Source organism: Colius striatus, chromosome 13 (genome assembly GCF_028858725.1).
Source record: "Colius striatus isolate bColStr4 chromosome 13, bColStr4.1.hap1, whole genome shotgun sequence".
In the NCBI taxonomy this organism is placed as follows: Eukaryota; Metazoa; Chordata; class Aves; order Coliiformes; family Coliidae; genus Colius; species Colius striatus.
The window spans coordinates 6723170-6735755 of record NC_084771.1 but is presented as its reverse complement, the minus strand read 5'-3'; the positions used below and the strand labels follow the sequence as shown (position 1 = coordinate 6735755).

The 12586-nt window shown below is 48.1% G+C and overlaps 1 protein-coding gene across 1 annotated transcript; it reads left to right on the top strand.

The window, feature by feature from the left end:
• The first annotated feature begins 4252 nt into the window (after nucleotides 1-4252).
• LOC104559169 (V-set and immunoglobulin domain-containing protein 4) lies at nucleotides 4253-11797 on the top strand. The gene is made up of 7 exons (XM_062006491.1): nucleotides 4253-4713; nucleotides 7238-7594; nucleotides 8240-8521; nucleotides 8717-8812; nucleotides 9235-9357; nucleotides 9651-9672; nucleotides 10498-11797. The coding sequence occupies exons 1-7, from the start codon at nucleotides 4659-4661 to the stop codon at nucleotides 10706-10708; spliced, it is 1146 nt and encodes a 381-aa protein (XP_061862475.1). The 5' UTR covers nucleotides 4253-4658; the 3' UTR covers nucleotides 10709-11797.
• The last annotated feature ends 789 nt before the right edge of the window (nucleotides 11798-12586 follow it).

Here is a 12586-nt window from a genome sequence, read left to right as displayed (position 1 = left end):
GTGCCCTACTCTAGGTGGTGCTGCCCTGGCAGGGGGGCTGCACTGGATGAAACTTCAAGGTCCCTTCCAACCCTTATGATTCTGTGATCCTGTACCACAAGATTTATTTCTCTTTGTTAAGAATGTACTTAAAAATCAAGGGCTGGGAAACCTCAATTTTGAAATGGAAAGGGAATAAGCTGCAGCTTTTGGTGGAGATGATGTCTTGGAAAAAAATTGTCAGCATTTGCATATATGTGCAGCTCAATGCAAAGGTGAGGCAGCAAAGGGGAATCATTAAACTTCAGGGCTGAAAAGTCCTTAGATTTTATTCGACTTCTTTGCCTATAAAAGTGGGTGTGTGAATGTCTGCATGCCCAGGAATGATGCTCCTGGGAGCATGTCAGGTTCCTATACTTGAAAGCAGAGGAATTATGGTGAATCTGCTGGAGTTTGAGAGATGTTTTGAATGTTGTGCCAGGGAAGGTTTGTGGGCTGTAGTCAGCCACAGTTTAGGGAACAAGATGCAAGAGTTGCTGCTAGTCCAGTCAGAGGTTTGGAGCTAATGAAGTGAGACATTCAGGATGTGAAAGAAAAGGACTTCTATGATGAACAGTGTAAAAAAACAGTGAGGTCTGACAGTCATTCTTCCTAAACAGGAAGGTGAGAGAGGGAGGAAAGCTGTTGCAATAGTGTTGCAAGGCACACAGTAATCACTTAGAGGGTTTTCCAGAGATCAACAGCGCAATCATAATCAGATAGGCGTGACAATTGAACAGTGTTGAAATCTTCTGGGAAACTGCCATATTTTCTTAATCTTTCAGTCCTACATGAGGTTGCAGGTTCTGAAGCCCTGAAGAAATGTTCTCACCCTTTAAAAAGGAGATGTATTTTTAAAAGTGTGTGTGTGGTAGGGAGGGGTTGGGAAGGGAAGGTCACCGTTGCTGGAAAGCAGTCCACACATCCCAGCCTCATCCAGAGACTGTGCTTGCAGTGCTATTCATCTGGTGTGATGTGGCCAGAGCTCCTGCCTGAGAAAGAGAGGGCACTAAGGCAAGACAGAGGCATGGAGACAAAGAGCTTTCCAGTTAGGTCTCAGTGCACCCCAGGCACTCTCACTGCCCACGCTCTGTGGGTGATGGCTGCCAGGTACCTTGCTGCCAAGCAAGATCTGTGCAGCTTTAATAGCTGAAGCCCATTTGTGGCTCCAAACAGGCAACAAACACTCAGTGACATCATATATATAGGTCCCTTACTGCTAGAAAGTATTTACAAGGATTTGGCCAAGATAATGGGTAATATGGAACTGATGTCTTTGACCTGGGAACTCCTGGGAAAGGAAGTTGATTTTCAGAAAGAGCACTTATATATCACATTTCTGTCACACAGGCTTTGAAGGAGATGCTCATTTACACTAAGTTACTGTTTTTTTAGGTAGAAGACAGGTCCTGTTTTCATGGCTGTCAGTATGATGATCTGGTATGTGTGAGAGAATTGTGGTGTATGTGACTGTAGAGGCTCTTACAATTAGCTTCTGTGGGACATCCAAAAAGCACTTATTAACCAATAGATCACTTAGTAAACCACAGTGTAGTCAGATCTGTGAGTTGGCTATGGATGGACCAAGTAAGAGTGTCTCAAGTCTTACAGTAAAAATTGCCTTTTTCTGAGTGCAGATGGTTCAAAAAGAGCACTTTGAGATCTTCCTCAGTACCTACTCTTTGGTGATTTGCTCAAAGCTTGCTACTGAATTGCACTGCCTTGCAGACTAAAAACTTATTATCAAGAAAATTGTAGCAAAATTCTGTAGCCTCTGGCAGGCTATGTCAAAACATGAGTGTAAGATGCAGGCTCTGCAGAGCACATGCCCATGAGCAGGGTCTGAGGTCCCATCCACATTCATTTTTGGGGAAACGGGGACTCTGCTGTGCCACCTGCAATTAGCCTGAGATGTAGTAGTAAAAACTGAAGAATAGTGTCATACTGGTCCCTTTGCCTGAGCTGCAAGTAATGATGCTTGAAAGTGTTGTGTCCAGTGTGCAGAAGGAAGATGGGTACCTGTGGGGAAAGGCTGCAAGGTGCCTTACCCACCAGGCACTGCATGGGAGAAAGGAATGGACTTGATCCAAAGCAGAGACACTGAAATAAATATACTTCATTATGTTGAACCAGGTAACTAGCCATAATGCCTGAGATGTTAAAGGCTTTGTCTTCATGTGTTCACGGTGCAAAACTATGAGGAGTACCTCCAGTCAGAGAGAGATATGCTGACTGTGTGATTCAGGGAGGCGAAAACGAGCAGCTACGTCTCTGTCCCTGGGAGGGAAAGATGTCATGTACATCGTGTTTGAGGAACTACAGTTCTTTATGTTTGTTCTAGAAAAATAGACTCTTTCTTTTTTTAATCCTGTGTAATTGCAGCTTCAGGAAGTCTTGCATGTCCGGTTCAGAAAGCAGTCACATCAGCAGTCCTAGCTTGGGCTTCCAGTTTATGGTCTAGGGCATGTTCCCCAAAATCCAGCTTCTTTTAAAGTCTTTTGAGTAGGAGAGAGAAGCTTAGAATCATAGAATCACAGAATGGTAGGGGTTGGAAGGGACCTTTAGAGATCATCTACTCCAACCCTCCTGCAGAGGGTCAATCTAAATCAGGTCACAACATGTCCAGGCGGGTCTTGAAGACCTCCAAGGAAGGAGCCTCCACACCCTCCCTGGGCAGCCTGTGCCAGGACTCTGTCAGTAAACAGTAAAATAGGTTTTTCTTATATTTAAGTGGAACTGTTTGTGTTCCAGCTTTATCCCATCACCCCTTGTCCTGTCACTAGATACACTAGACAGAAAAGGTGCTTCCCCAACCTCCTGATACCCACCCTTTAGATATTTGTAAATGTTAATAAGATCACCCCTCAATCTCCTCTTCTCCAGAATAAACAGCCCCAGTTCCCACAGCCTTTCCTCGTATAAAAGATGTTCCAGTCCCCTGGAACCCAACAAACTCTCACCAGTCATGGTCCAGGGTGTGCAAAAGGTTGGACTTAAATAATCTGTCTGAAAATTGACATTGCTTGAATTTTAACAAGTGCTTTTTTTGTGTGTGTGTTTGTTTTCAGGTAGGACTCAGATGTAGCTAATGGCTTATTGCTGGCAGAGTGGGTAGATGAGGTACAGGCAGTATGAACTGGTTCCACACTTGTAGCTTCAGCAAAATATTTCAGACACATCTGCCTCCCACTCAAAGATACCACTCTCCTGATGCAGTTGTTAAAACTATATGCTAAGGCACGTTTGTTGAATAAATGTCAAAAAGTTGTGTTAGTGAATGATTAAAAGCCTATAACAGAATTCATGAGGCCAGTAGATTCCCTTTCATACATGTTTCTTTTGTAGCTCTTTTTCTTTTGGGTAATAATTAACAGGCACATATTAATTCTGTTTGTAACACCTATTGGTAACTTTTGGATGTACTTTTAATGGTACTCTACAGAGCACACCCAGAATGTCTCCTGGATTAAGGTCCCTGTGACACCAGGTGTAAGTCACTTCTGTAGAAAGCACTATGTGTGCTTGCAGAGGATGAAACATGATTTTTTTGACCAAGAACTGGACTATTGCAGCAGAAATGTGTACCAAGATAATCTGTGCTGCTATGAAAATGAGAGCAGCAGACAGGGACCATGTGATCACCAGTAGATTGGTAACATTAAATGCAGATTCCTCTCCCCATGCACCTACTCCATAGCCCTGGCAGGTAAAACTGCATCTGTAGCTACCCTGCAGCGAGGCAGAGCTTCTGGGCAGGTGGTAGTTAATGGAGACTTTGCATGGAAATTCTTATCATAGTAAAGAGCAGGGTGTTGGGTTTTAATAATGCTTCTCTGCACATTTTCTGTTAAAACAGAAGTGGCATCCTAAGTTTTCTGGTCAAAAAGGCTCAGATTGTTTGGTGAAGAAGCTAGGGCTGGTTGTCTTCCTCACTCAGGTCACAGATGACCTGCTCAGAAGGTGAACAGGGTTGCTGCAGAAGTTGGTACATGTGTGTGGTGAAAAAGCTGAGGTCCATCAGCAGGAAGAAACACCAAGGAAGTGGAATTGAGCATCAACAGGTTGGTCTCTGCCTCCTGCTCCTGCATGGTGCCAGGTGAGTCAGTGCACTCAGACCTTGCTTTTCTGTTTCTGGATGTCCAGTTTTGAGCCCTGGTATGATGGAGAGAGATGCTGAGCACTCTGCTGAGCCACACCATCACATACAAGTCAGAGGAAACTGAATTAATGCCTCACAAGCATCCTCAGGTTTATGATGACTGTCTAGTCATCATAAAGCTCTCCCACTGTGAAGTGAATGCTAATGTGGAAGCAATGAGAGAAAAAAAGAAAGAAAACCATGCATTTATGAAGAATAACAACAAAGAGCATGAGTCAGAAAAGTCAAGAGAATGATAAGAGAAGTTGGGGGAGACGGGAGAACTTGAAATGGAACTGGAAAGATCCTTTCAGTCTCTGTCCATCCCTTACCCTTCACCTAAGTCAGCAGTGAAATGGACTCGTGATATTTCAGAAAGAGGATCCTAGATGACAAAAGACAAAAGAAAAGGAAGTGTTCTTCACTTGCACACTGGTCCCAGGAGTGTGGGGGTCCCTCACAAAGTGCAGGGAAAGGAGGACAGACCTGCAGCTCTGGGAGAATGGGAGCAGTCGTGCGGGTAGTGGTGCTTGTGACGGCTTTCACCAGCTGCAACGGTGAGTAAACGCTTCAAGGTATAACAATAAAAATCAGAGCACTGAGAGGGTAGGGAAAACTTTTTCAATCATATTGTCTTAATTTTTAAAAATGGCCAAGTATGGAAAGTCTTTAGTTTGTTAAATGAAAAATAGATCCTGGGGATTCAAGAGAGTCTCTTTTGGTATGAGATACAAGGAGCTTTTTTAGGAGTGGAGCAAATGGGGCAGTACTGGGGAGAAGGTCAGCTCCCATGCACCAAAGCAAGAACAAAACAGGATGGTTCAGGACCCTGGGAGAGGACCTGCTCTGGTCTGACAGAAACACCCTTTGTGAAGCTGGAATATTCTTGTCACTAGAATTTAACAATGCATCACCATGGCTCTGCCAGCATAGTCCTGTGGAGGAGCTGTAACTGTGGGATTAGGTGAGAGCATACATGCTCGCCCTTGGTCTCTCCTGATCTGCTGACTCTCTAAGAGCATTAGGAGAGACGATGCTGGAATTTTTGTTTCAATTCATATGCCTATGACACTCCTAGAGCACATATGACACTGACACCAGCAGAGCAATGTTTGGGGAAACAGGAGAAAGGTGCTTTAACAAGTTGTATACAGAAGCACAGAATTGCTCCTGACATTTAGAACAAACACATTGAAATTATGTTCCCCATTTCAGCATTAAAACCCACAGCTCTGTAGGTTTCTGGGATCTGTCTCTCAAGCAACTTATTGTGAGTTAGGGGTAAACATAATTACTGCTTTTCTGGGGAAGAGGGGAAAAGGGGAGCAGGATAAGGGGTATGGATAGAAGTGAGTCAAGTCCAGCTAAACTCTGGTAACTTGCTACTTACAAGAAGCACTTCCCAGGGAACCTGTGTTGTCAGCGGGCAGACAGCTGGAGAGACTGGGAAGAATGAGCTGAATGCCATCTCTTCTCCTGTGCTCCCCTGGGTGCCTCACAGGGTGCTTATCTGGTTGAAGCAGGTACGATCCAAGAAATCTAGGTCAGATCTGAAGTTCTCTAAGTCTAAATCACAAAGACTGGTTTTGTTGCACTGTTCCTGTTCCAGGTCTCGTACCTCAGAGCAGATCCCTAAAGGCTCCTGCCTGCAGCCAGGGCAGCTGGTGCAGGATGGGAAAGAAGATGTTCCATTTTCTTAGAAAATCAGCCAGAATATGAGAGTTCTTGGGTTTTTTTTCTGTTATCATGTATTAGAGACAATACAAATCCCTCTGAAGTCTTCCAACTTCTAACCTAGCCCTTCCAGTTTCTGCCTGGTCCAGCTCCATTTCCCTCCAGTGGGAGAATTCACATTGTTTGTCTGGAAGATTACATCCCAGTTTAAGAAGTGTCACTGGAAGGAAATACTTATTTTTAAATTGCCATCTCAGGGATTTTGATTGTGCTGAACTTTTCCCATTCCATTCTGCTTCAGAGTCAGCCCTGATAATGTTGAAATTGGTCATGCACAAAGTGCAGCTGCTCTGCAGAGAGTCAGTGGATGCTGGCAGTGATTTCATGGCACACAGCAATGCAAAGCAACACAGGAAAGGTGTTTAAACAAAACTGTGTCCAGATGAATACACTGGATAGCAAATGTACTCCACCTTGAGTGCACCAAATGCCTTGAGGGTACTTCTGAGCAGTTTTCTAAATAGCTTCCACTCTTAGTTTTTCTTGGTGAAAGTCTGTGAAGAGGAAGAAGAGAAATGGAAAACCTTTAATAAATGGTACGTGAAGGAGTTGTGTTTGACTGGGACATGAGATGTGAAGAATGGAGCTGTGTCTGCCCTCTCTATCTGGTAAAGGGAAACCAAGGCTCCATGTCAGAAACAAAGTTCCACTCTGCTCAGGCCCAGTAGTCCCCCTAGCTGTCCCCATGGACACAGATGGAGGTGTTTGCCTTCCCCCTTTGCTCTGTGACAGGCTTCCTACCCCACAGCCATACTGCCGGGCCCTGTGGGCACCAGGGAAGTCACATAAAAACCCACTGACATTAATGAATGCAAACATGTTGCATTCATGGTTAATGGCAGTGAAGAAGTATGCTTGCTTTGTTCACCCTTCCTCCATATAGAAGGTAGAAGTCAGTTCAACTGGTGTTGTAAGAGCATCCCATGTCAGCAGGGGGTGGCTGCTGCTGTTTGATAACTCATACAAGAGTAAGCAGAAGGCCAAGCAGCAGCAGGAGGGTGTAAAGGCTGGGGCTAGACAGCAATTGTTAGAGATGCTCCTGAAGGTCTTGTGAAGACTGTAGCTGGGATGCTGCCACCAGGAACAGGATTTGTGCTTCTCTGTATCGAGATGGAATTGAGAACTGGCAACTGTCCAGAGAGAAACAATAAAGACAGCCATGAGGTGAAAGGAGGTGTTCCCTTCCCTATGCTCAGTGAGGTGGGGACAGACCCTGGTTTAGCTGTTTGCTGTCTGCAGCACATGTAAGACATGGCCACACACTGAATTCCACTGCCTAGTGATTACTCTCCATCCTGAGGATGTTCTCTGCTGCGTTCTTATTTCTTCAACTGCTGTCCCCTGCAGCCCTCCTGGATCTGTCTGGCAACCACGAGGTCAAGGGCACATGGAGGGGATCTACCACTTTACCATGTACCTACAAGCCCTCAGAAGGTTTCACACAGCAGACACTCATCTGGAGCCTGGAGCGAGACCACAGCACCTCCACCGTCCTTCGGAGGGACGATTCTGGTGACCATGTCTTGTTGTCTCGGTTTCGAGGCCGGGTCAGCGTCCCAAAGCACAGCCCAGGGGATGCCTCACTCTTAATTGAGAACCTTGAGATGCCTGACAGCGGACACTACACCTGTCAAGTCATCTGGAGGTCTGAAAATAACAGCTTGATAACACAGGAGGTGACCACTACAGTTACAGTCGTCAAAGGTAAACCCAGCAATAAAGCCTTGCTCTTGGGTATCTATTGTAACCCACAGAGCACATAGCAGTAGCAGCAGCTGATGGGAATAGTCCTTCACACCATACTGTCTACCCATTTACAGGCTGGGTGGTGAGGCATCCTCTTCCTGTGCTGTGTTAGCCCTTCTCCACTTGTGGAGGTGTAGGGATGGACTGAGGAAGGGGGATCAGTTAGTACACACCCCAACCTGGATCTACCAACGCGCCACTTGAGCCCGTGGTGCCTGAGATAACATCCAGATCTGAGCTTGGTTTTGTGCAGGTAGCCAGCACCTCTGTGGTTCTTGCAGCGGTGGGACAGTAAGAAGGTGTTACTCTGAGTCTGCCTTCTCCCCTTCCTGAGCACCCTCAGTGTGTGCCAGGGAGAATCGTCCTTCTACAAGGGGGGCACCAACTCCTCAGAGTAGGACTTGTGTGATACAGCAGTAGCAATGCTGACATAGCTACCGAAAATCTGACTTCAGGTGAACTGAGCTGCAGGGAGCTGATGTGACAGCACAGCCCCTCTTTTTCCTGGGAAAGCCCTGGAAGCCAGAGCATGAGCTGCCGTGGAAGCGGGACGGGGGACCCCTTCCACACCTCAACCTGGGCCCCATCTGCTTTGTGTTCCAGTTGCAGTGAGCAAGCCCATCGTCAGGGCCGGCGAGCTGGGGCTGACGGTCCCGGCAGGAGCCAGCACCAGCCTGACCTGTGTGGCCAGCGGGTCCCCCCCCATCAGCTACCGCTGGTTCAGGGGCACCCCGGGAGGGAAAGCCCTGCTCCTGAGCAGCCAGGCTGAGCTGGCATGGGACAGCCTGCAGCCCTCCGACACCGGGCAGTACTACTGCGAGGCACAGAACGGGGTTGGGGCTAGGACTGCACAGCAGAGCAGCGTCGTGGAGCTGATAGTGAGAGGTGAGTCCCTGGCCTGGAGCTCCTCATCTCCACTGCACAAGGCGGAGGCAATGAGGTTCCTCTTTCATAGGTCTGGGACCAGGATTGAGCAGGATGGGAGCCTGGCTCCTGCCCTTGGCACATACTTGCTCTCATTTGGCTTGTGCTGCAGACAGGGAGTGGGGGATACATCCTGACACCCAGTCTCTGCCGCAGATTCCCCCATCACGCAGCAGCCCAGCCGTGGCGCCGGCAGCCACACCAGCCCCCCCACCACTCCCGGCAGTGCTGTGTCGCAGCGAGTGCCCACAGGTGAGCAGAGGGCTGGAAATCACATTTGCACAGGTGGCGTCGGGCTGATGAGCACCTGCAGATGCACCTCCCCGCCCGGCTCCTGCCTCCACGGCTGACGCGCTGCAGGGCACAAACGCCCGGCCGGCCACCCTCGGGGGAGCCCAGGCAGTGGGATCCCCGGCCCCGGGACCCCCGGCCCTGGCCCTGCCGCAGCGCGGTTGCTGCCTCAGGTTCGCTCTGTGTGTCCCGCCGAAAGGGGCCGCGAACGCTGACCCCAGCCGCGGCCGTCGCGCTTTACCCGGGGTTCGGCTGCAGTTGGGGGCTTCTTGCGGGTTCCCATCCCTTCAAACGCATCCCGCGGGCCTGGCGGGGCCCGGCACCGCACGGACCCCGCACCGCACGGACCCGCCCCGCAGCGCCGTCGCTCCCTCCGCCCGCAGGTGCCCCCGCACGAAACGCGCTGCCGTGGGCGCTGGGCGCAGCCGCCGTCGGAGCCGCCGTCGGGGCCGCTGTTGGGGCCGCTGTCGGGGCTTGGAGATGGCGACGGAGCCGGAGCAAAGAGGGTGAGCGGCAGCGACGGGGCGGGACGGGACCGGGACGGTGGGAGCGGCGAGGAAGCGGCTGCGGGAGGGGCGGGCGGGAGCGGGCAGCCCCGGCCCGAGGGGATGGCGCGGCACTTGCCACGGCTCCATGGTGTCCACCCCATCGCTCCCGGCCCCAGCGGGTCCCTTCCGGGGAGAGGCAGGGTGGGAGGGTGATTCCTGACGGCGGGAATGCCTGGAAACAGCTGGGTGTTTTCGTATTTTCAGTAGAAAATATGTTGGTGCACATCTTTGATTCTTCTTTTTTTCCCCAGAGCCTCCCTATGCAGTTGCTTTGTGAGTACAGTTTGTCACCTGGGACGTTAAGAAGGTGCCGAGGGCATCATACTGATGTCGGTTTCCCAAAAGCTTCCTTGCTCAGTGAAAAGCCAAAGGTTTCTTTGACTTGCAGGGCGAGGATCTGAATACCTTGTTAGTCCTTTCAGTCAGCAGCATGAGGACATTAACATTTTAGTATAATAGGCAGCAGGAGTCTGTTCTTTAATGTGTTAAAATGAGAGAAAGATATCCTGGGTTCTTAACACCTGCTCTGCCAATGCCATGGGAATAAACGTCCTCCTCCCTAGTAAATTCCCACCATTATTTCATGAAGTAAAGGACAGGAATTGTCAACTCTTCCCTCAAGATAAGTTCCTTCCATATACACCTTTCTCTTTTAGAAGCATATCCTACTGCTTATCCAAGTATTATTTGCTGTAATTCTAATTTGCTTACAATCATAGGACTGTCCCTTCTGCCCTGTCCTCATCTCAGCCTTTAATCCCTTCATACTACAGTCCTATGCATACCTCAGCCATCTGCAGCCATTTCCCCTGATTATTACTGGTAGATACTTTCTAAAGGCTGGACAGTCTGCTGGTAACTGTTTTGCAAATAATGTAATAATACCACAAGAGTTTATGGTACCAGTATTAACAGGTTATCGCTTCTTTTGGTTTTAATGTTACTTTCTACTGTCTTTGGAGCCTCCCATGCCCTAGCTAGTTTAATATAAGTGTTGCTGTTCCAGAGATAATGTGGTAGATCTTGTCTTTGACTAAGACATAAATCAAATGGCTTCTGATTTACTTGTCCTTCTCAATAATGTCTCTCTTGTTTCAGCCATAGCACTGCAGATGTCAGGAGATCCAAGACTGATGTGGAAGTCCCTGCTAGCTGCCTACACAAAGAGGCAAAGTCTAAAACTGAAACATCCAATGACACTTTTGCCATGAAAGACAGCAGCCCTAACAGCATATGCATCAGGAAAAATCCTGAGTATGAGAACCTTGTGGATGCAATGGAATCAGAATATGAAATAGAAAGAATTTAGCAGAGTACCATCTTTTCCACGTGAGCAGCCAAGCAGATCTGCAGAAATTAAATAGTAAACTTTATCAAAGGAAACTCTTCTTCCTGTCTGCCTTCTGCTCTGATAAATACACCAGTCTCACTGCTTGCTTTCACCCAGGGCAACTGCACAGGCTTCTTAGGCTCTGCCAAATGAGGCCCTGCCCGTTGGTGCAGAAACCCTCACCTAAGTGGTTACCTACCTACCTTTATAGAGCAAATCATTTCTTGTCAGCCTGAAGGACCAAGGTGAGGTAGAAGGGATCTGAAGGAGTGGAAACACAGATGTCTTTAGCCTGCAAGTCAAGGTGTAGCTAGGTGCAGTGCTGCTGGCCAGTAATACTGGTGAGGTGTGTTCTGAAGCATCCCAAGGGAGCCCAGACTGTGAGGAGCCAGGGGTTGTGCTGCAAATGTCCTCTGGCTTTTACAGCCCAACAAATACAGGTTGTACATCCTCCTTGTCTTTTGTTAGAGCATGGTAAAGGAATGGGGTGGAAGGGGGGGATGTCCCAGGAATGTCATTGTTGCTGTCAGGCTGGAGCTCATTGGTTAGAGCAATGGGGAGCTACCCTGTAGGTGATGAGGCTCCCAACTGCCACCCTCTGGTTTCCTGGAAAAGCAGAATTGATGTTGAAGGAAATTCAAGTGTTTATTTTTGACAATGTGTGGGACAGAGGTGTGATAAAATAGAGAGACATTTGGGACATCTGGGATAACAATTGAGCAAGGGACCTCCCTGGACACAACAGACTGACATGGATTCACTCTAGGACACAAGTCAATTTGTCTGGATTACAACAGAGGTGTATTAATGTGGACCTATTACAGGGACCCTCTGGGTGCTCACATTTGTAAAATGCCTTGAAAGTGCTTGATTAGATGCTCCAGTAAAACTGGGCAGCAAAACTGCTTTGGTCTTAGGCAGCAAAACAGTTGAAACACAAAAAGCCTCTCTCCAGTGCCAAGGCTGTTGTTTCTGTCTGTGCAGTGTGTGATTAATTTTTAGTTGTGTTTTTGGCATGTTTGGTGGTAAAAACTATTGGAAACAGAACATTTTTCTTCAAAAACTCAGAGATAAGTGTCTTGCCTTACCATGGAGCAGAACTTCTCCTTTCCTCGTGCTGGTCACTCACCCAGTGACATGACTCATCTGCTGAGCACCAGCTCTTCTCCAGCACGGAAGGGAAACCTCAGCTTCCACTCTGAAACTACATTGCCCCCAAACCCCACACTATTTCTAGTGGCCAGCACAATGTCATGAGACCTGCAGCTCCCCATGCTTTGGAGCAACTGATGTGCACATACAATGGAGGGGATCCGTTGGCTTTCACACTTGGCGGGTTCTCCTTGGCCTTCAGAGCCCTTGTGAACCTGCCATTCTCAGAAGGGAGAGGAAGAGAAATCTGTCCCATCATAATTTGATATTTGTTCTTGTAGTAGAGGAAGAGGTTAGTTTTCTTTCCCTTCCCCCCAGCCATCTAGAAGGAACTGAGGGAGTTATCTACAAAAATCAGAAGGGTAAATTCTACTGAGAGCAAAGGCTGGAAATGCATGAGAGAATGCTAAAGAGCATAAACAAACGCTTGTCTAGCTGTGGTGCAGAAGCGTTTAGGTCTGTTGAAACTTGAGGTCTATGATGGCAGAAAGAGTTGGGGCTGACACAGCTGCCTGCTTCATTAGGGATCCACTGGGCACAAAACAGACCCTGAAATAACAGACTGTTCTTTTTTGAAGCTGACCTCAGTGATAAAGATCAGAGTGATGTCTGTGAGTCATGAGTAGGTGCTTGAGAGAGACCACAGGAGTGTGAGTCATAAGGAGTAGGACCATGTTTGTCCAGAAGTGCACATACTGACCTCTT